Source organism: Lacerta agilis, chromosome 11, assembly GCF_009819535.1.
Source record: "Lacerta agilis isolate rLacAgi1 chromosome 11, rLacAgi1.pri, whole genome shotgun sequence".
Lineage (NCBI taxonomy): Eukaryota > Metazoa > Chordata > Lepidosauria > Squamata > Lacertidae > Lacerta > Lacerta agilis.
Window position 1 is genome coordinate 44,666,468 of NC_046322.1, and position 23,857 is coordinate 44,690,324.

Genomic DNA, 23,857 nt, shown 5'->3' on the forward strand with positions numbered 1-23,857 from the left:
TCCTCCCATAGCAGAAAAACTGCCCACCACACTAGCTTTTATCACCCCTCCTTAATAAAAGAAGCAGCCTCAGGAAGTGTATGTTGAACATAGGACAACTAGCGAATGGACATGATTTAACAGAAAACTGTTTGGCAGTTGGTACCGCTGATGTGAAATAAATCTCATATGCCAATAAAATGGTGAAGCAGTCAAAAGTACCAAAAGGGAGATGACAGTTGCTGCAGAGCTCCTCAAAGAAAAACAAAATAAAACTCATCTGTAAAGATCTTGTAGATAAGTGGCAGTCTGCCTTCAAAAATTGCCGAATTAAAGCATAACATTAATAATTAAAATGCACTGCTATGGTACCTTTGGATATGGGGATGAAAAAGTGTTTTAAATATGCACTCATTGAATTTTCTATTAAAACTGGATGGTCAGGGAAATTGTTGGTTCTATAGGAATGTGAGGGTGAAGAAAGAGGACAGTATAGGATTCCAGGCTGGAGGGTTGGGCTCCTGAACTATCTAATTACCTGCATTAGATATAGACAGCACTCGTCACAGTTTAGCCCCCAAACCAAGGGAAAACTCATTCTCCAGAGACACAAATAAAACTTGAAAAATTTTCAGTGAAAGGCAAGCTGATGAAAGCTATCGGGACTAATAGTGAAAATAAATTTGAAAGGAAACCAATGGTAAAGCTTCAACATCTGAGTGATGAAAACAGATGCTGAATGGCTCTTAGTTCAACCACAGGAAGGTTCCAAGTGACTAAAATACTCTATCACTGTGCTTCCAGTTCTGTCTGGTTGTTCACATTGATAGAATGCCTCACTTTGTTACCACAAAAAAGCTACTCACAAATCCTGATACTGCTGAATATAAACATTTATAGAAATGAAGGTGAGCTAGAGGAAGCAGTGGCTGGAAATTGGAAGACAATACTATCTAAGGAAGTGGCTATCGAGCAAGATGTGGATGTTGCCCCTAATGAGATCTGGTTCGGTCTCCACCTAAAAAACATTACTGTTAAAAACCACAGGGGCTATGATATATTGTCAATGGAAAGAGCACTGCTTCATTTATGATTCTTACCAGGTCATTACATGGATGGCCATCTTCAGTAATAACATAAATAACATAGTATGTAAAATGGAGATAGGAAGAGGGGGGGAAAGTGAGGGATAAATAAGGGAAGGGAAATGTGGAAATGAAAACAGGAAAACGAAACAATTTGGAATGTTGAGTTACTAGAAGAGGGGAGGGGAAAGAAATACACCAACACTTGCTAGGCACAAAACACTACCCTCATGGCAAATTTTAAAATGGAGTATCCCTTATTGCTAAGTACTATTGACTGGAATAAGCTCAAAATGGGAGGAGAAGCCAGTATCATTTTCTGTTAGTCTCAGCAAGAACACAGTATTTTTTCCCCATTTTATTCTGTTTGCTTTTTTCATCATTTGTATAGATTTGGTGTTCCCTCACAAGATCTGAATAGAAGCCATGTATTGATTACTGCATTATCTTTTGCCACAGGAAAAAAAACTTGTCCTTCAAATTCTACATTCAAAGTAAGTTGTTTCTCTCTGTGTCCCCCCACATTAGCACTTTAATACTTTTATTTTTGGGTCTTCTGAATTTCAATTGAAAAACTGAGAATAACTACTGAACTCATTAGAATAAAGAATAAATTTTAACCATATGTTCAACAGCTTGATTCCACTTCATTTCACATACTGTATGTACACAACTACTTCCATCAGTTACATATTAAAAGATGAGGCTTTCCTACAGGTCAGACCCAATGGATCCAACTAGTAGAGAACTAAACTGCTGCCAATATTTATCTGAGCAACTGTCAATATTTATCTGGAATTGTCATATTCTGTCTAAATATGCAAGCTCCATCTCTGAAAAGCAACTACAAATACAGCTCAGTGACTTCATCCAATGTTCTATCCTCTCACCAATAATTATGGTGGTAGTTTTAACATACAGTACTAGATAAATTCTACCGATTAATTGGCTCAATGACCAAATGATCCACATTTGTCCCCCTATGGCTGTAACATTCTACCATTCTAAGTTAAGCTGCAGTCCTGAGAGTAAGCCCCATTGAATTTGATGGAGATTACATCTGAGTAGACATACATAGAAGTAGATTGCTAAGAGTTCTCTATACAGTGGTACCTCGGGTTACAATCACTTCGGGTTACAAACTCCGCTAACCCGGAAGTAGTACCTCGGGTTGAGAACTTTGCCCCAGGATGAGAACGGAAATCGCGCGCCGGTGGCGTGGCGGCAGTGGGAGACCCCATTAGCGAAAAAGCACCTCAGGTTAAAAACAATTTGGGGTTAAAAATGGACCTCCGGAACGAATTAAGTTCATAACCCGAGGTACCACTGTAATTCAGACTACTGTATTGTATCTCTAATAGTAGCAAGCCACATACAGCACTTGTTGTAACAATTGTTTGTAACATTATTTGTGGCCAACCTAACTAGTGAAACCAGTACATTAGCACAATGAGACACTGGTGCCTTGGGCACAACCTAACTAGTGGAACCAGTAGCTTGCCAGACCTGGTGCCTTAGGCACAACTAGTTCAACAAATGCGTGCACTACAAATGCAAAGCTTGGTTCTTGCAAGAAAACAAGGGAGCAGACCTCTCCTATGAAAGTGGAAAGTTAGGTGGTAAGTGCTTCTCAAATGTTTACCTTTGCCAATTGGTTCTTTAGAACTTCCCACTGTGCTGTGTGTTGCACAATATGCAGTTGCTTGCCATCAAATCCAGGAAGCAGCTTTTCAGATACCACTGCTGACAGATGATCAACTGCATGTATCTGAAAAGAGGTTGACTTCACTGCTTTTGAAGCAAAGAAAATAACATGTTTGTAGTTAAACTATGGGGACACTACTGAATTAGTGATACACCACAGTTGCTAGACACTACTTCCAGTGCAGGCATTTCAGAAAATATATTGCAAACTGGGGAGCATAAAAATAGCTGTTAAAACAAAGGGAGGAACTTTCCCTCCTAATGCAAGGTATTTCAGACAGGAAACCGAATTTAGGATAAGTACAGCTCCTTCATCAAGATACACTTTTCAGTTTGTTATCAACAGTGGTAACTTGTCTTTTACCTGGCAGAAGATGCCTTTTTTGTGCAACCCAATGTATAAGAGTATGCCATTGCTGTGCATTAAAGGACAACTTGTACAAGCTTTGATTTATTCATGGGGGACATTAGCTTTGAGGCATGAAACCTGAAAGGGTTTCAGAATTCAATGAAAAAATTGTCTCTTTTTTCCAGGGGCATGTGCTAAAATCAAATATGTGGGAAAATAAAGATTGTTTCTCTGGAATGAATAATACTGAAGCAAGCATGATAATTGTCTGAAGTTAGCACATACAACACAGTAGTCAAAGTTCTCTAGGGTGTATGTAGCTTCCAAAATCATTTTTTATGTTGTAGCTTGAGTCTGGGGGCAGGGGGGAAAGGCGTATCTCAGAGCATATGCAATGTTTTCCTCACTACTAAGTAACCAAACACAGCTGATGGAAGCCTGTTCTACTAGCCATGATTTTGCATGCATGAGTTCTGTCACTGTCCTTTATACAAATGAGGGATGTGGATACAATTACTACATCTCTTCCTAAATAAGGCTCTGGTGCCTAGTGGAAAAAGTGCTCTTCAGGCATTTGGAAGGATCTGTGTGGGTTTAAAGTCCTACCCCAATATCCAATGTACTGGGTTCTTTGCTGACCTTCACATATTCTGTGCAATGGTTCAAAGGGGAATTATAACAGTGTTCAGTTGAATGTGATCCTAATACTCTCTACAACTGGGAATCCTGCACAATCGGTTCCAGTTAGAATCTTCCTGCATACCTTTATGGTGAATGAAAAATGGCAGAAGAGGAAGGAGTAGGGAATGTTAGGGTGGGGCTAGAATACACATCCCTGCACCCCTACATAGTTTGAACCCCTCACACATTATTATGAAAGACTGAAGATGCTAAGCAGTTGGCTGGCACTCTTGTCACACTGAAATGGTGGGCTGCACGGAACCATGGACACAATTGCTACTGAGTGCCTTTGGGCGGAGCTTCATGTTCTGGCACCAGGGGGGGGTGGAGAACAGGTGGGGGCGTGCCTGCTGTGCATCCTGAGGGTGTGGCACGCGTCCTGGGGCATGGCGCGCCACCTGCAGGGACGTGGCGCCCAGCGCGGGCGGGGGAGCAGCCACGGTGGCACCCCACCGGGATCGCGCTGCCGGGGGCTTGCACTCCCCCCGCCCCTTCTTCCTCCGCCAGTAGCCACCAATGCAACTGCAGGTAGCTGTCCAGGAGAGCTTCCAAGTAGCAAGTAGGCTGTTGTCATCTGGCCAAGAGAGCTGCTCTGACACCCTGAGCAGCCTGCTGTGACAAATTTGTGATGCTCTTTAGGGACAAAATTGCTGATTCAAGGCAGGACAGTGCAGTTAGTTTGAGCCATCTATACCAAACTGCGGGAGGCAGTGAAAAATAGGTGTGCCTGGTGTGCACTGGTCCATGGGGTCACAAAGAGTCAGACACGACTGAACAATACCTACTTATTTTTCTCAACCTCTCAGTGACTTTTGATACTGTTGCCAATGGTTTTCTTCTGGAACAGCCCAGGTAGATCAGGGTTGGGGACACTGTACTTCAGTAGTTTCACTGTTATCTGCAGGGTGGCTTCCAAAAAGTACCGGTAGTTATGTTGGCATCATTGTTTGGTGCCAGGCAAGTTATCTAAAGGGAGCCCTGTTTAGGAAAGTTTTTAATGTTTGATGTTTTACCCTGTTTTAATCTGTTGGGAGCTGCCCAGAGTGGGGTGGGGTATAAATAACAATAATAATAATAATAATGCACCATGCAAGCTGACATATTATTTAACAGCTATGTGAAACTGCTCGGTGTTTCGTAGTGAGGTGTCATCAATATGGAGGACACCCAGTTCTGTTTCATCTGAATCAGAATAGATTGAAATGCTAGAGTGGTGCTTGGAGATGGTGTAAAACATACTTCAATGAATCCACTCCTTTAAACTGGCCTAATGCGTTAAAAAACAAACAAACCAAAAAACTTTGAAATTAAAGAAGCAATGTTCTCTCTTTCAGAAACTGAAAACATGCCAGCTGCCAGTTATTTTCTATAGTAATAAATCAGGTTATCTAATTATTAAGATGCTAGAGATAAAACAATCCTGAGGTTGGTGCAAAGCACTGGGAGGGTGCAAAATTGTATAGTTGTGTCAGCAGAACAATACTCCCCCTAGTGGGGAGGAAATCAGATTCTGATACAGTATTCTTATCAGAGAATATGCAGCTCTCTTTTTTGCAGGATTACATATATCCCTTACACGTCCTGTGTTGGGGACCACCGGTCTCGAAAAATGCAAAGACCCCCTTGTGTAGTTTAATTTAATTTTCATTCGTTTTCAAAAGTTTCAATAGTGTGTGTGTGTTGCTACTTGTATGGCTTTTTGAGGTTGACAAATAGAACATTAAAAAGGTTTTGAGATTTATATTACTGTGCAGGGAGCCTCGGAAAAAAGGCCTGGTTTTGGGTTGGGAATAATTACAAAAGCAACAGCACGAGCATTCCTGGCCATATGCAGAGGGCAATCACCCCCCCCCTTTCCATGTCCCCATGAGGCGGCCGCAGTCATTCCCCTTCCTCCTCGTCGCCGCCAGCTGCGTCCGGGCAGGTCGCGTTTCCCACACCTGAAAAGAGCGTGCCCTGCCGGCCGCCGCCGCGCCTTACCCATTTGACTCACAGAAGACGCCTCAGCAATAAGAGACGCCATCTTGTCTCGCCGACAGAGCCCTCGAAATCCCCGCGGCCCGAGCGAGGAGCGCTCCCATTGGCTAGCTGGGCGGAAGAACTCGGGAGGTCACGTGCTACCCCAACTGCCAAATACGTCGTTTCGAAGAGTAACTGCGCATGCGCTCTCTCTCTCTCTCTCTCTCTCTCTCTCTCTCTGGCTTCTTTTGCAAGAAAGCGAGCCTCGCGAGATTTGAAAGTCATTTTTGCAGGCACTGTTACAGAAAAGTACCATTGCGCTGCTTTTAAAACACTGATGGGCGGCTAGTGCATTACCCCCCCTTTTTTTTTAGAACTTCCGGAGCAGCTGCCGTAACCTTAAAAGATTAACCGGTTTATTGTGGCACAACCCTCTTTGTACGAGGCTTGGGTTGGGCTTCTCGGTATATAAAGAAAAATCTGCAGCGTCCTTAACAAACGACAGTGCCCAGAATTTGTTGAGGGAAAGACTGTACTGTATTTCGAACGGATGGTGGCTTTTCGTCCCAGCAGTAACCTGAAACTTGAATAGACTTGGTTATGTTAATAGCAAATAGTCTCCAGTTCAGACAGCTTAATGACTAACATATGGATTATCACATAAGCTTTTGTGGACTATGTAGTTCACTTAACCGTATGCATGCATCTAAATTTCCATATGGAAATTAATTAGAGTATTGCTCTACTATCTCATTCTGTGACTAAATATATAGTCTAATGTTAAGCCAGCTTCTCTCCCATGCAGCCTAATAAGAGAACAGAGGAACACTAAAAGTTGGCCCCTGTTTTGTTACATTTCAGTTGGTCTTAACAAATATTGTCTGGCCATGAATTTTGGATAGTCTTTACTTTTATCCTGCATCTTTCACTTCTTGGCTACGAAGAGAACGGATGGACCCCATCTTCCAGTTCCACAAGTAGTAAGGCATGCCTCATACCAAGCTTTGCATCTCACATTTCTTAAACTTTTAACATCCTCTGGCGAACCGAAGTTTCAAACATCTGTAGGTCTCTTTAACTGAACAAATTGTCCCATGACCCAGCCAGCAGAGTTGACAAGATCAGAGATGCCTTTTCTGTTTCCATTTGAAAAGATACATCTGCAGTGGTTTCAGTAACCGTGAACTTGAAAAACTGCAACATAGCAATAACTGAAAGCATCTGGCAAAGTTTTATTTATTTATTTATTTAAAAGACTGCTTCAGTTCAGGAGACTTTTTGCCTTCTCAGAAAACACGTGTGCAAATTAACAGAATGCTGCTGGTATTCTTTTATAAATAAGTTTTCCCAAGCCTTCCTTCCCCTAGAACTAAAACAGCACAGGAGTTTGATGCTGCAATTCTAAACCCACTTACCCAAGAGTAGGTAAAGGTAAAGGGCCCCTGGATGGTTAAGTCCAGTCAAAGGTGACCATGGGGTGCGGCACTTGTCTTGTTTCAGGCTGAGGGAGGCAGCTTTCCGGGTCATGTGGCCAGCATGACTAAACTGCTACTGGTGCAGGTTGGACCGTGACATATGCTAGAGCACACTGAAATGCCATTTACCTTCCCGCTGCAGTGGTACCTATTTACCTACTTGCACTGGCATGCTTCCGAACTGCTATGTTGCCAGAATTTGGGACAGAGCAACAGGAGCTCACCGCTGTTGTGTGGATTCGAACCACCAACCTTCCAATCGGCAAGCTCAAGAGGCTCAGTGGTTTAGACCACAGCGCCACCCATGTCCCTTTTACCCATGAGTAAGCCCCATGGAACTTTGGAGTAGACATGTACCCTATTGTGCTGCGAGGCACAAATGCAACACACATTTCTATCCACAGCATAACCTACACATCCTTTGCCCTACCTATAATTACTTTTACACCCATTGCCAGTTTCTACTCCAGCCTTTCCCAGCCTGGTGCCCTCTGGGCTACAGCTTCCATCAACCCCAGCCAGATCAACCATTGGTGAAGCATGATGGGAGTTGTAGTCCACAACATCTTGCCGACAGAAGGTGCGCTTCTGCTCCTCCATGAACCACCTTGCTGCATTTACAAGGAATCAGATTTCTTGGTTCACATGGGTGCTGCCATTTTTAAATATCTCCTGGGGCGCAAGTGAGAGCTCAGCTGCTGGTTCAAAACGGCCCTGCCACTTACGTTTTTCATTCCTGAAAAAGGGGAAGGCTTCTCTGCTTTTACCACCTTTTGTTTGAAAGTGCTCAAGCACCTCTGCATTTAACTTTAAAGGGAAGGACCTTCAGAGGGTCTATGCCAGTGATGGCCAAACTTGGCCCTCCAGCTGGTTTTGGACTACAACTCCCATCATGCCTAGCTAACAGGACCAATGGTCAGGGGTGATGGGAATTGCAGTCCCAAAACAGCTAGAGGGCCGAGTTTGGCCATCGCTGGTTTATGCCGTTTCCAAAACTTGGATCTCGGACTACAATTCCCATCATTCCTGATCATTGGTCTGCTAGCTGGGGGATGATGGGAGTTGTAGTCCAAAACAACAATAACACGGGGATCTAAGTTTGGGGAAATTATGGTCCATTGAAACCGATCGTTAGTACTGTACTGCAGGCATGTCCAACAGGTAGATCAGGATCTACCAGTAGATCACTGGACATCTGTGGTAGATCACCAGTAGATCAGTGGCTCCCCCCAAAGAAGCTAAAAAACTTTGGCTCCCCTAAAAAAAACTCAACATCTTTGCCCTGCACCCCTAAAATGACCTGAACCACAAAAAACAGGGCTTTCCTTCTTTAAAAAAAGTTCAATGTCACTTTCCTCCACCCTAAAGAAGCCCAACAAGTTTTACGTGAACCCCCCAAAACAGGGATTTCTTTCCTTAAAAAAGCTCAACAACTTTGACCTGAACCCCCCAAAAGGGGGTAGATCACTGCTAGTTTTTAACTCTGCGAGTAGATCGCAGTCTCTTGGGAGTTGGCCACCCCTGCTGTACTGTATTTAAGCTGCGCGGCTCGGAGGAGGAGGAGGAGGCGGCTGCTTGCTCCATCGAACTACAGTTCCCAGAATGCAACGAGCCAACTCGCGCACGCGCTCTTCCCTTGCCCTTTGGCCGGCTTCTTCCCCGCTTACCCTCTGCGCTGTGCAGCTGGGGAGGAGTGTCTCTCGAGTTGCTGAAGCAGCATGTCCGCTCCGTTGAGGTTTGACGGGAGGGTGGTGCTGGTGACTGGCGCAGGGGGAGGTAAGCAGCAGCGACCTCGAGGGCTTTAAAGGTTGCTTCTTACGGTAGCTACCTGCCCGGGTGCAGGTAGGAGGGGGCTGCCTGCCTGCCTGCAGGGTCTGCAGGCGCGGGTCCCAGGCTGCTAGGTGTGTGCTGTCAATAATAGGCTGCAATTTCTTTGCGAGCTTCTTTTTTGGGGTCGGGACTAAAGCTGTACCCTCTTACCTGGGAGCAAGTCCCGCTGGGATCTGCATTTGAGTAGACATGTATTGGGCTGCAAAGATCCTCTATGCACTTGCCTAGATTTCGTTTTTGAGTAGACACTTTTGTACTGGAAGATCAATCTAGTTTCTGGCAGTGTCCACGCAGATTCTTCTGGAAAGCTCACGCACACAGTCTCCTGTCGTTTGTTCCCAGAATTTCTTGTTCAGTGAGACCCCTTTTATATGCAGCTTTTTTTTCTTTTTTCTTTTACCTGATAGGCATTCATAGACCGTGTGTGTTGAGAGTGTCAAACTAGGACTGACAATACCCAAAATCAAATACTCAGTGATGAAGTTCCCTTTCAACTACTTACAGCCTCAGCCTAACCTGCTTCACAGGACTGTTGAGAGGACAAAAGTAGGGGAGAGGTTAATTATGCTCATCTCTTTTAGTTCCTGGGGGGGGGGGGAATATAGGTAACGAAATAAATAACAACCGCTAAAGGCTTTGCTTATCGCCACATCGGTTTGCAGTGAATTACGCAAGTTAATGATGTAATTGTTGCTGACATACGACTGCAAAATGGGATATTCTGGTCCTTTTACCTCCCCACCCTGCAAAACAGCTATTGTGACAATAATGACAATTTAAATTTTTTTGGAGTAAGTTCTTAAAATTCTTAAAAGGGGTAGGAAGTGTTCCTAACTTCACTTCAGAATATTGCCTAGATCCCTGAGATTGTGGGTGGAAATACGTGAGTTTCAAAACCTGCCCACTCACAGATGAAACAACTCCCAAGGAAGATGATAAACATGCATAACAAGCCAAGCCTGTATCTGAAGAAGTGTGCATGCACATGAAAGCTCATCCCAAGAACAAACTTAGTTAGTCTCTAAGGTGCTACTGGAAGGATTTTTTTATTTTTTATTTTGTTTCGACTATGGCAGACCAACACGGCTACCTACCTGTAACTGAAGCCAAGCCTGTGTTTTGCAGTATGTACTGCCACTAACTTCTTGAACCAGTCAAGGTGCCCTTAATGCAAAGTATTCTGATTCTAGAGTTAGTACCAGTGTTTTATCCTTCTATATTAGAATAATAAAATCATCGAATTGTACAGATGGAAGGGATCAAGGGTCATCCAGCCTGAGATTCAGGAATCTCAGCTAAACCATATATGATTTAATGACTTTGCTATCATATCTTTTTCAGTTATTATTAAAGCCATGTATCTGAACAGCCATCTTTTCAGAGTCAATGATTGCCAGCTTCTAGTATATATTCCTGTTATTGCTTAAAGCATAAGGGAAGATTTTCCTCCTCTATGGGCTAAGTGAAATCCAACTATTTAGCCCCACTACCTTGCCTCAGAGGACTTGAGTGGGAAGACTCAGGGAAGACGTGCCTCCTTTACCTCAGATAATACTAAATAATATTTTTGTTATTTGTACCCTGCCCATCTGACTGGGTTGCCCCTGCAACTCTGGTCAGCTTCCAACATATATAAAAACATAACAAAACATTAAACATTAAAAGATGGCTTCAGTGGGCTCTGATGCTAGGTAGGCAGAGGGTAAAATGCATAGGCTTGCCATACGTCAGGAAAATTCCTGGCATGTCCTGGTTCTTGGGTGTAAAAATGGCATCAGGGGAATTTTTCCAGGGAAAACCCGGGTGTATGGCAACGCGATGGGAAAAGCAGCAGAAACAGCTCACTATTTGGGGAGTAGGTCAACAATCTGGGTTTGTTCCTAAAAAAATAGCTCAACATTTTTGGCGTCTTCCTAAAAAAAGCTAAACAAGTAAGCGTGCGTCAGGAATTTTACTTTTTGAAATATGGCAGCCCTAAAAATGCAACACCTGGGAAGACCAAGAATGAGGGCAGGAAATGCCCTGGCTCTAATAAAGTACTTTAGTGTTTGTTTTGTGAGCAATTTTTGTAAGGGACTTTGAGAGCTTCTCAGGGCTATAAAGTGCACGGTAAGTATTCTTAATCCACAAAGCATTTTATGAACTGGCGCGTTTAGTCATTCAGTTCTGGCTTAGCGTCAGCACCAAGCATACTGGGACATTGGATAGTGCCCATGTGCCCTGGCACAGCCCACCAGGGCTGGTGCCTGCCTTGGTGGATGCCCTCAGTGCCCCTTGAGTCCCTCAAGTGGAAGTGCTGCTAAACACATGCCAATCTCCTGCTTGTGCACACTTGTGCGCTTACCCAGAAACAGCGGTGACACTGCTGTATTGTGAGTTAATTCTTTAAAGCATTTCTAAGTTGCTCTTTATCTTAGGGTACAGAAATGGCTCCCAGCCCATTTTAGTGCCATTGCCACTGGGTAAACCAGTAAAGGAGAGGAGGGCATTTATAGCCTAGCTGCTGGGGGGAGTGGAGTGGAGGCACTGGAGAGGGCTGATGGCCCCCACCCCCTGCCTATCCAGGGCCTCCCAAAATCTATAGCTAGGTCTGACCCAATTAAGCAAATTGCAATTAATTGTGTGAGTTTAGTTGATTCATTAATCACCTGAATCTTACTAAGTTGCTGCATGAAACTGCCCTGGATCTTTTTGCACGTGAGGTGTGGGAGTGCAGGTTTGGAATAAGGAGTCCTGAGCAAGTTGTTCAGCTAGATAAGCCATGCAAAAGAGGAGTTAGAAGAAACCGAGGGAGGGACATGAATTGTCCTTAATTAATAACTGGCTTGAGATACGAGTTTCGTCAAAGTAAAGTACGTTTTGCCAGGGCTTTGTTACCAGCTTTGGCACAAAGATCAGCTGAGGGAGAAGGTGTCTGTGTATCAGGCCACTTCAGGTTTGCTAGCAAGTCACATTAGCTAGTTATTTGGTGCCCATTGACTAGACAAACCATGAAATTGATGCATGCTTCAAGAGGGATAATGTGTCGCAGCAAAAAGCTCAAAGAGTCTCATGACACTGGAGTCTAACAGACCTATTGTGTCATAAGGTTTTTTAATGCATTTTTCAGTTTATACTTTGCCGTACATACATGCATCATCTTATCTTACTTCCCAGCCTATCCCTCATTGACCTCCTAGCACATTTTCTTTGATTCGCTATGTCGCCTTTCCTTTTCCACCTTTTCCAGCCCTACAATTCACTTACCTCCCCCCCCTGCTTTATCCCCACTTGAAAGTTTGCCTTGATTCCATCTCTTTTTAAAATATTCTCGAAAGCAATCGCACTCGCTTTTTTATTTCACTGTATTTTCACCCCAGTTTCTTATTTTTGCCGTCATACTCGCTAGTTCCACAAATTCTATTAATTTGTGTAACCACTGCTCCTTTGTCGGAGTAATCCTTTCTTTCCAGTTCTTTGCGTAAACTATTCTTGTGTCATAAATTTTTGTAGAAGCATTTGTTTGCTGCATTTAATTTCCCATTGAACTCACTGTTTACAGTTCTCCTTGCATGCACCATGTGTATATATTCTGAGTTATAGGCAGTGCTTTTTTTCTGGGGGGGGACCCAGGAGTACGCATACCCCTAAACATTTTGTGAATTTAAGTTTGGCCTCATTGAGGGGGAGTATTTCAATATGAGTAGGAAAATGAGAGTAGCCCTAAACATTTTTTTAAAGAAAAAAACCCCTGGTTATAGGTATAGAATGTATCCGATGAAGTGGACTATAGTAATAAGGACCAAAGGAAAATATCATAGACCAAAGCAGATCATTGATATGTCTAGCTCAAAATTGTCTATGCAGACTGACTGTTGCTCTCCAGGGTTTCAGATCGGTCCTACATGGAGATGCTCTGGACTAAACCTGGTATGTTCTACGCGCAGATAAGATGCTCTGATCTATGGCCCTTCCTGAAATGTTCAGGAAGTCCACAAAAGTTTATGCCATAATAAATTAGTTTTTTAAAGTTGCACAAGGCTCTTTGTTCTCCAAGATGCATATAAATGTTAAAGCTGCCAGTGTCGCAATGCACTCGATAACTGAATAGGGCATTGATTCTATTCACAGAGCATTTGTTGGGAAAACAAGTTCCCACACATACGCTGCACTGGTCACTTGCGAGTAACCGATTCTAATTTATAAATGCTTTTAAGAAACCTTAGATTTAAGAACACTGCACTACCAACTTATCTTTGTTGTGGGGGCCATCTCAAGAGTGATCTCATGAATTAGCCCAACAGTTGGGTATTGTGGGTTGTTGAAGTTGTATGTTGCTATTTTGCTTAGCCAAGTGCCTGTTCAAGTTTGTTTTTGAAGCCACTTCATTTGTATGAAAAAGGGCTTCAGGTTCTGTCTTTGCATTCTAAAAACTTTTTACAAGGATCAATTCATTCCCCCCCCCCCCACTAAAATGGCCTTTGTATCGGTAGTTCAATTTTGTAGTTCAATTGTCTATGGGATCAAGGCTGAAATAAAAATAGGAGAAGGACAATTGGATTATGTTATGGTGCAGTTGTGTACATGTTGAACAAATGGCCCTTACTGAAGAAAGAGTTTTTGCCTTTAGTGCAATATGAGGAAGGCAATCTAATGCTCCAGTCCTAAACTCCCCTACCTTGAGAGTAAGCCCCAGGACTTACTTCTGAGTAGACCTGGTTAGGATTGTACCATAATGAGATGAAAAGAATGCTTAGATACTCCTTTAAAAAAACACCAGAAGGTTTCCTATTGGGAATAGTACCAGGCAGTTTAAAGAAAGAAGATAAAACATTATACTTATATGCAACAGTAGCCGCAAGGTTACTGATAGCAAAAAATTGGAAAAGTGGCGTAATTCCAACAAAAACAGAATGGCTTGCCAAACTTCTAGAATACCACAATATGTCTAAAACAATGGAAGAAATTGGAAGGACCACAAGAGAAAGGGCGGACAAAGATTGGAAAGCGTTCAGATGATATTTGCAAAATTAAGTTGAAAAGTTAAATCTCCTATTATAATAAACAAGTTCCGTTATAACTATTGGATATTAAGCAAGTTAGACAACAAAGGGGAATTGCAAATAAACAAGAAATTGGAATAATAGTGTGTTAGAAGAAAGAAAAAGGATAAATGGAAAGAAATTACAGCTGAGTTGATTGGAAGTCAAGCACAGGGTGGGGGGTGAGGTGTTGAAAGGTGGTGGGAAGAGGCAGTAGAGTATGATGATAAGGAAGAGTATGATGGAGTGTTTGGTTTTTAAGATGTCTAGAAAGAATGTTTGTATGTTGTGTATGTCTTGTCTGTAATATGTGAGTGTATTATAAATTGTAACAATAAAATAAAGTATTTATTTAAAAGAGAGAGAGAGAGAGAGAGAAAGCCCCAGGACTTACTTCTGAGTAGACCTGGTTAGGATTGTACCGTAAGGTTGCAATCTCATACCCACACAGTCAGTGGGATTTCTGTGTAGACAGGTGTAGGATTGCACTGTCAGTTTATTTGTTGGCATCCATCTGTCTTGAAAGACAATGGAGTGTGCCTCTGGGGGTGAAGTCAAATTGCTGGAGTTTCACAGCGGCTGCTGCGGCTGCAGAGACTGGTAACTCGTAACTGCTGCCTCTTGTGTTGTTTTTGCTGCGTTAGCAGCATCGAAGTGACCTCTCTAGAGTGTAGGCCTGGGCAGTGTACATGGAGGTCCTGGGCTGCTCAGACGGCAGGACCCATCTCTTGGTCTTGCTGATGTGGTCCAAAGGAAAACAGAGCAATCATTTGGATGCGGGTAGCGCTGTGGTCTAAACCACTAAGCCTTGGGCTTGCCAATCAGAAGGTCGGCAGTTCGAATCCCTGTGATGGGGTGAGCTCCTGTTGCTCGATCCCAGCTCCTGCCAACCTAGCAGTTTGAAAGCACGCCAAAAAGTGCAAGTAGATTAATAGGTGCCGCTGTGGTGGGAAGGTAAACGAAGTTTCTGTGTGCTGCTCTGGTGTCGGTGTTCCATTGCGCCAGAAGCGGCTTAGTCATGCTGGCCACATGACCCGGAAAAACTGTCTGCGGAGCGGACAAGCACCGGCTCCCTCGGCCTGTAAAGTGAGATGAGCGCCACAACCCCAGAGTCGTTTGCGACTGAACTTAATTGTCAGGGGTCCCTTTACCTTTACCTTTTTACCTGGCTGCAGGAGTTGCCAGAAAGAGGCGTACAAGATGCCATCCCAACTGTCTTAGGGACTCTGCTCCAGATTTGTGTAGTGTTTACCCTTCAACCTTTTCACAAAGATGTCTCACAAAGCAGCAGGTACGGATTTTTCCTCGGGGTTTACTCCCAAAGCCTTTCTCACGAATGAGTATAGCTGCTATTTTGGGTGAAGATGAGCATACATGCCTGGAAATGAACATACACTTGCTGTATGTTCAGAAAACATATGCATCAGCATACGTTTTCAAACTACTTCCCCCACCACAGTCTCCATGACGGAGACATTTTCTAAAATGTTCACTGATGTTAAACTTAAACTTGCAAGGCTACCATATTAACTTGGGAAGTAGTAGATTAATCTACCAAGTTTATTTTCCTTCACTCCATCCATCTTCCCAGAATGAACCATGGCTGCCTAATTTCCTTCTCTACTGCACAGCTTAGTTACATAGATTGTTCCAAGTATTTCTGCAGATGAAAGGACTTAAGCGATTAGCTTCTTCTGGGATAGCCCTCCTGGGAACAGGATCAGCAAGTAAGCCAGGAGTACTGATGACATTCGATTTGGATATCTCTCTCTGAGCCTCTGCTTGATTCCTTTTATCAGATGATTGCACAAAACATGGATGTGAAACAACCTCAGAATAAATGTTCCTTCTCTTGTTGGGTTATCCACACACACAAACTCGACTTCTTTTTCAGTTTTCAAACTGTTGAGATTCTAAACGAACTTCTTTTTAATCCCTGGTAGGTCTGGGCAGAGCCTATGCCCTGGCATTTGCTGAAAGAGGAGCTTCTGTGGTTGGTAAGTTATTTACTTTAGTTCTTTTGCCAACAACCTTTGCCATTTGTGATTTTAAAACGCTGCAACTTGTCCCAGCAACCTTTGCACTTCATTTATTTATTTATCTATTAATCGTTGCGTTCCTTACTTGTGGAGATCCACTGTTAAGCTTTTCCGTTTTAATTTCTCTGACCTAGTTTCGATGGCAAGACAGCTAGGGGTTTTACTTCTTGCCCACAGGCACTACATGTTTATGGGGAACCCAGTGTTAAGTTGGAGTGGTAGCTAGTTGCTGGTAAAGAAATGTTTCCTGAAAACAAATGCACTTGCGGTTCCACAATGCCACATGCAATATTTTAGAAGAGTGTTGTGTGTGTGTAATTTCTTTCATTTCATGTTAATGGTGCTCATGCAACACTGCTGGACTTTAGTAATTAATTGGCTTGTTTTTCATAGTTGGGCAACAGCAACTTCATGTGATTCATTAAAGGGAACTAAGCAGTTCCTGAGTGCGCATATACGCACATAGGTTAGGAACATACTGGAAACTCTGGAATGTGTTTAATATATTGGAGGATAAACCAAGTTATGGAAGGATCTAAAGTCAACAGCAATATAAATGTGTGTTATGGATTAAGTCCTCTTTAGCTAGCGACACTTCAAGGCTTAAGACTGCATACTAAACTAGGAAATAAAACTCACTGCATTCTGAGTAAATTACTTCTGAGTGAAAGGCTTAGTTTTGGCCTGATAACCACTTGCGTTCCATCTTGAGTCGGCAGCAGCAGACTGCTCCTTCTACTTGTTGGGGCACTTTTCAAATTGCACAACTTCTAAGTGTGTGTTGAGTTTTCACGTAGCTTTACATAATTTGAAACCTTGAAATCTGGAGCAAAGCTCTTAACACATGGCCAGAGAGCTCTTTCAATGAGTAGCTGTAGTTTCCCAGGATTGCACTTAGATGCCATTTCAATGCCTGTTCAGCAAGAACATTTTGAGCTTCGGTTTTAGCGGCAATGAACAGAAGTTCATGAATTATGCAACATTTTTAGAAAATGCTATAGCGGGAGTGAGTTGAGCACATTCTATTTAATACTCCACTCTGTGTGTTAAATTTGTTGTTGTTGTTCAGTTGTTCAGTCGTGTCCGACTCTTCATAACCCCATGGACCAGAGCCCGCCAGGCACGCTATATGCCTGTTGCCTTTGTCCATTGAGTTTTCTTGGCAGGGATACTGGAGTGGCTTGCCGGTTCCTCCTCCAGGTGGATCACATTTAGTCTAAACTCTCCACTATGACCTGTCCACCTTGGGTGGCCCTGCATGGCATAGCTCATAGCTTCCCTGAGTTATTCAAGCGCCTTCGCCACGACAAGGCAGTGATCCATGAAGGAGATGTTAAATTTAGCTCATCCTAAACTGATATGGGTGCATAGTGAGTTGCAAATTTGCACCATGTATCATTAACCCTGATTAGGGTTCGCTTCAAACCATCATGTATGATTTTGGTTTGGAAGACAACCATAACCACAAGGCTAACCATAGTCAGGCCATTTGAACATCACAGCAAACTGCAGTTAGTGCTAAAAACAAGAAAATGAAAGGGAAGGAAGATTGGAGGAAAAGGAGGTAATGTCTGAGGGGATGGCAATTGATCATGAATTGAGTCAGTGACAGAAGTGTTGGTGGACCTGAATTAAGGCATAGAGAACATGTTTTTCAAATGTTTAGATAGCTCAGAACCAAGCAGAATTGCAGGCTTCGTTAGTGATGTAGCCAGGAATTGCTATCCTATTTGCTAATGGCAGTGGGCAACTCTAGCAGTTGATAAATGGCAATCAGGAAAATAATATATATCACTCATATTCTGATTTGCAGCTCACAAATTCACAATACAATCTAAAAGTCCTGTTTCGCATTGCAAACTGCATGTTGCAGCCAGGGCTTCCTTTCTCCATCGTTTCCACTGCCGCAGCTCCAACAACCAGTGCGACAAGCTGTTTAAACCAAGCAGTTGTCAAAGCAGCTACAGCACAAACTACGCTAAAAGCTTCAGAAATGTGCGCCAGTTCCTTTTCATTTTAGCTAACAGCTGCTCTGAATTACGGCTTTTATTCTGGAAGTGGTTAAAGTTGTTTGAAATGCGAGCCCTAGTCATTTTTAATGTAAGAATGTTCAAAACATACTCAAAAACAGAGGCTTTGCAGCAGTTAGAACAGAAGCCTAGTGAACCAGACCCTTCTTAAGTTGGCATCGTATTCCAACTTCTTTTGTCCTTGTGATTCTCAAGTCTTTCAGTACAAGGTTTCCAGCCACTTCAGTCTAGTTTAACATGATACACTTTCAAACAATTGTTAGCCTTGGGGAAATAATCCTAGACATTTGCAGCAGAGACGACTTGGAGATCTATTGTTATTACCTCAGGTCCTGCCTTTAATGCCATATGTTTTCTGCATAACTGCCAATGTTTTATAAGTGGAAGACCAGAATACTACAAATATATTCAGCGCATAGTTTCTATATATGCATAGTTCATCTGTGAGTTGTGCAAGTCTCGGTCTGAAGGCACGTGAGGCCTTGCAACACTTAAGGAAGTTTAGGACTGGCTAGTGCCTGGTTGGGTAACAGCTGGGAATCCCATGTATACAGCCTTGGGGTCAGTGATGGAAGGCAGGTGGCACCATAAACATAAAAATGAAATAAATAAAAATAGTCTTTCAATGTGGCTTTCCAGAGATGCCAAGTATACAGGCCCTGTATACATGAAGGAGCGTCTCCACCTCCGTGGTTCAGCTCAGACACTGAGGTCCAGCTCCGAGGGCCTTCTGGCGGTTCCCTCACTGTGATATTACAGGAAACCAGGCAGAAGGCCTTCTTGGTAGTGGCACCCTCCAGGTGGAATGCCCTTCCATCAGATGTCAAGGAGATAAGTAACTATACAACCGATAGAACACATCTGAAGGCAGCCCTGTATAGGGAAGTTTTTTAATGTTTAATGTTTTGCTAGGTTTTTGTATAAAGGACGTGGGTGGCGCTGTGGGTTAAACCACAGAGCCTAGAGCTTGTCGATCAGAAGGTCAGCAGTTCGAATCCCCACGATGGGGTGAGCTCCCGTTGCTTGGTCCCTGCTCCTGCCAACCTAGCAGTTCGAAAGCACGTCAAAGTGCAAGTAGATAAATAGGTACTGCTCCAGTGGGAAGGTAAGCTGCTCTGGTTTGCCAGAAGCGGCTTAGTCATGCTGGCCACATGTCCCGGAAGCTGTACACCGGCTCCCTTGGCCAATAAGGCAAGATGAATGCACAACCCCAGAGTCGTCTGCAACTGGACCTAATGGTCAGGGGTCCCTTTATCTTTAGATTTTTGTATATGTTGTAAGCCGTCCAGAGTGGCTGAGGCAACCCAGTCAGATGGGTAGGGTACAAATAATAAAATTATTATTATTATTATTAAGATGGCTACTTGAAACTGGCACGAAACAGAAATATAATCCTTGCCTGTCAGTCCATCTGTCTGTCAGCTACAGAGCTTACTGTCCTCCCTGACTATTAATCAATACCCATTTTGACATTTGTAATGCTAATACAGATATGCATGTTTAAGCCTTGTACAAGCAAATAACCACCCACCCCTTCACCCCCAGTTTTTGATGTTAGAAGTATTTGTAAAAATAGGAACATTCAGAAAATCTATTCATTAAAAAATAATAACGGTACCCACTTGTAATTGGTATCTTTCTGCTGTTAGGGAAGGGCCCTTAAATGAGTTTGACTAGAGGTCTGTTCGATGTCTCCTGTGAAGTCTCCTTTTTTTAGCTTTTGCGATCTGAACATGTATTGGAGCTTCCTCTGACATGACTTTCCTTATTTCAACTTCAAGGCTACTGCAGAATGAATTTTGCTGTGGGGGAAAAAATAGGGTGTGAAATCAAGAATTAAAATTGGCAAGGCTCCCTCTTCCAAGCTCTGTTACAGAGGACATTAAATCTTCTCAGTCTCTGGAAACTGCTTTGATTTTTTTTTTTTTGTCATCGCATTAGAATTGGTAGTCATGAAGACTCTTCCCTTCTCCTTAGATATCTGTGCTTTTACCCAAGGCAGTATGATTCTGAATACCAGAATGCAATCCTATACCCTCTTACCCACTGAAGTCAATGAGACTTGCACCCGAGTAGACATATATAGGATTGCGCTGTAATTAAATTTGAGATACAGACTTTTTTCTTCACTCTACCCCTCTCTCCTCTCCTTCTATCACAAGTGAAAAGAGTGAACGATACAACCGGAACTTTAGCTTACTGTAACATTCTATAGGTTTCCCTTTTGTTTTATGCAATTCTAGCTGCTGCTGTCTGTGGAAATCTGCAACTCACGCACCTCACTAGAGATCTCAATCTGTGTAACTTGTAACATGCATGTGATTCCGTCTACTGTTGGATCAAAGATTACTCTCCCTTCAGTAAACTTGTTTGTGAACGCCTGGCTTAAAATTGTGCTACTGTGCTCCACTTCTCATTGATGAGCTATATTCTTTATTGGTTTCTAACATCGTCTACTTGGAAGTAAGTCCTATTGAATTTAGTGGAGCTTTAAGGTAAAGGTAAAGGTACCCTTGACCATTAGGTCCAGTTGTGGACGACTCTGGGGTTGCGCGCTCATCTCGCTCTATAGACTGAGGGAGCCATCGTCTGTCCGCAGACAGCTTCCGAGTCATGTGGCCAGCATGACTAAGCTGCTACTGGCAAACCAGAGCAGCGCATGGAAACGCTGTTTAGCTTCCCACTGGAATGGTACCTATTTATCTACCTGCACTTTGACGTGCTTTCGAACTGCTAGGTGGGCAGGAGCAGGGACCGAGCAACGGGAGCTCCCCCCGTCACGCGGATTCGAACCGCCGACCTTCTGATCGGCAAGCCCTGGGCTCTGTGGTTTAGACCACAGCGCCACCCGCGTCCCTTAGTGGAGGTTACTCTCAGGTAAAGTAGGGTTGGGATGCAGCCTTAGCCAACACTTAGACTAGTAAAATGATTTCAAACAGACCATGAGGTGTCTGCATAAGGATATTAATTTTATGCTATCCCCTGATTCTGTGTATTTTTCAGAACAAATTTTTTTATGGACACCTTTTTAATGTACTTCATTAACCCTGAAGAATTATTGAACGCAGAGGCAAATTTCTAAATTGCATTATTTAGTTTGACCACATGGGGGTAATGCTGCTTCATAAATATGATATATATACATATCCGCAAGCACAATTTGCTTTCCTTTTTGAGCTCTCCTCCAAGATGAGCTGCTTTGAATTATTATTACGTAACCTGGATTTTCTGCATGCTCTTGTTTTCTGTCTGAAAATATGCAAATAATCCATGCATGTTTCCTACAGTTCAAAAGCACTGAATTGCAATGATGAAAATAAAACTGTCTCAGCCTGTCTATGAAGTCTAATTAATGCACTGCAGGGGAAGGGTAAAAAAAAAAAAAAAGATTTTTCAGAATAACTGCATACATCCATGATATTGGGGGCTCTTGTTTTAAGTACTGAGTGTGCTTTTTAAACAGAGACTGCCAATAGATTGCCTTCATATGGTCCTGAAATACTTTCTCTCACCCTGTAAGCTCTTGTTGGGTTTCTGACAATTTCAGCTCGTAAGTTTATATGTAGTCTTAGCCTTCCCTAAGGTATCTGATTACAGAAATGCTCGCTGTGCCAGAAATATTACTTTAAATGTCCCAGAGGCATCTGCTCATGATTTTTCAGTCTAGGAAGTGTTAGTTTAAATAAAGGACATGGAACCTGTGACCCTCCTGATGTTGTTAGACTCCAGTCCAATAACATCTGGAGGACCGCAAGTTCCCTATCCCAGATTAAAACTTAACATTGGCAGACTAAATGCGTACTTATTCTGACCCATATACAATGGTACCTTGGTTCTTGAACTTAGTCCATTCCAGGAGTCCGTTCGATTCCTGAAACGGTTCAAAAACCAAGGCACAGTTTCCGATTGGCTGCAGGAGCTTCTGGGTTTGCAGCTTTCGGGCGCCAATTTGTTTGACAACTAAGCCATTCGGGAACCAAGGTATGTTGGTAGGTATGTATGTACGTTAGGTATGGCTCACACATCTTGATAAGTATGACTTTCTGGCATGTTTGCACAGTCACAGTTCCCATTGGGGAGTTCACTCTTGCTTTGCTCCGACCCCTGAGCTTTTTAGCTTGGCGCAGAATGCCAACTATGCCAAGGTTTAGCTATGCGTGTCATCTGAACCCAGAGTCATGGTTAACATACTGTAGGAGCCAACAGCTGGTCCTAACTCTCAATACAATCTTCTCTGTTTTTTACCCAGTGAATGATCTCGGAGGTGACTTCAAGGGACATGGAAAGAGCTCGTCAGCTGCTGACAATGTTGTTGAAGAAATAAGAGCCAAAGGTGGAAAAGCAGTGGCCAACTATGGTATGTTTCTCCCCTCTCATCTCTATCCTCCCTTCCCCCCCACCAAGAAAACATATGCTGACAAAGCTACTATTTCTAACTTTTGAAATATGTAAATCCAGGTGAGGTTCTTAGAAGGGTCTGACATTTTGGCAAAATTATATAAAATCATAAATGAAATTTTAAATGACTATTGCACCATTCTATTGACCATTCTAGTGGTTACCTAGAATTTTGCTTGACAATTTTTTCCTAATCTCAGAACTCGAAAAAAAAAGTTTAAAAAAGTTTGGGAATTATTGCCACCCAGCTGAAAAGTTAAGAGTAAGGTAAAGGGACCCCTGACCATTAGGTCCAGTTGCGGACAACTCTGGGGTTGCGGCGCTCAGCTCGCTTTACTGGCCAAGAGAGCCGACGTACAGCTTCTGGGTCATGTGGCCAGCATGACTAACCCGCTTCTGGCAAACCAGAACAGCGCATGGAAACACCATTTACCTTCCCGCCTGAGTGGTACCTATTTATCTACTTGCACTTTGACGTGCTTTCGAACTGCTAGGTTGGCAGGAGCTGGGACCGAGCAACGGGAGCTCACCCCGTCGCGGGGATTCGAACCACTGACCTTCTGATCGGCAAGCCCTAGGCTCTGTGGTTTAACCCACAGCGCCACCCGCGTCCACTGCGCCACCCGCATTAAGGTTGAGAGTACACAATATTATTGGGTCTGTTGTACCACCTGTGACTAGGTGGTCAGAATGTGGAGCCATGAACCATAAGCCCACGCATTTTGGAAAGATTTAAAGTTATGCGATTCATTGCGGCTTTGTAAGTGTGATTCACTTTCCGGCGATTGTCGTTTTTGCAGCCAGTGCTGTTCAGAAGCATGCTGTACGCTGTTGCATTAAATGAAGACGTACACTTTTAGCTTACCTGGTGCGGATCATGAAGGCTAATATTTATGCTGAGTCCTTAAATGGTAGCTCCCTTTCTTTATTCTTTTAGCACCTGGGTGCTGCTTCATTGTGATCTATCTGGTAATTTCTTAGTGGCCAGGGCTGAGCGTACTGTTCTCTATTCGCAGCGCACACCGCTGCCTTTTGAAAGTGGTTTCCAGTCTTGAATTTTATAAAAGCTTAAGTCCACACACAAATGTAGCTGGCACAAGGCATGCATGTATTTACCCGCAGCTCCCATCAACTTGCACAGACTATGGCAAGCGCTGTGAAATGCATGTGCAACTGTGTGATGTATGATGACCCTTGTGTCAGAAAATAACCTGCAACGTGTCGTGAAATTTATTGATCGATGTCCTTCTAGCTTCAAGGCACAGCCAGGAAACTGAAGATCACGGTCTGGTGCTTTAAATGAGCTT

General features: G+C 43.2%; 1 protein-coding gene across 1 annotated transcript in view; it reads left to right on the forward strand.

Moving 5' to 3' along the window:
• Positions 1-8,866: 8,866 nt before the first annotated feature.
• Positions 8,867-23,857, forward strand: part of HSD17B4 (hydroxysteroid 17-beta dehydrogenase 4) — a 70,260-nt gene continuing 55,269 nt past the window's right edge. The window contains exons 1-3 of the mRNA XM_033163746.1: positions 8,867-9,008; positions 16,027-16,080; positions 22,402-22,509. Coding sequence (XP_033019637.1) covers positions 8,951-9,008; positions 16,027-16,080; positions 22,402-22,509 — 220 coding nt within the window. The 5' untranslated portion in view covers positions 8,867-8,950. The remainder of the gene's footprint in view (positions 9,009-16,026; positions 16,081-22,401; positions 22,510-23,857) is intronic.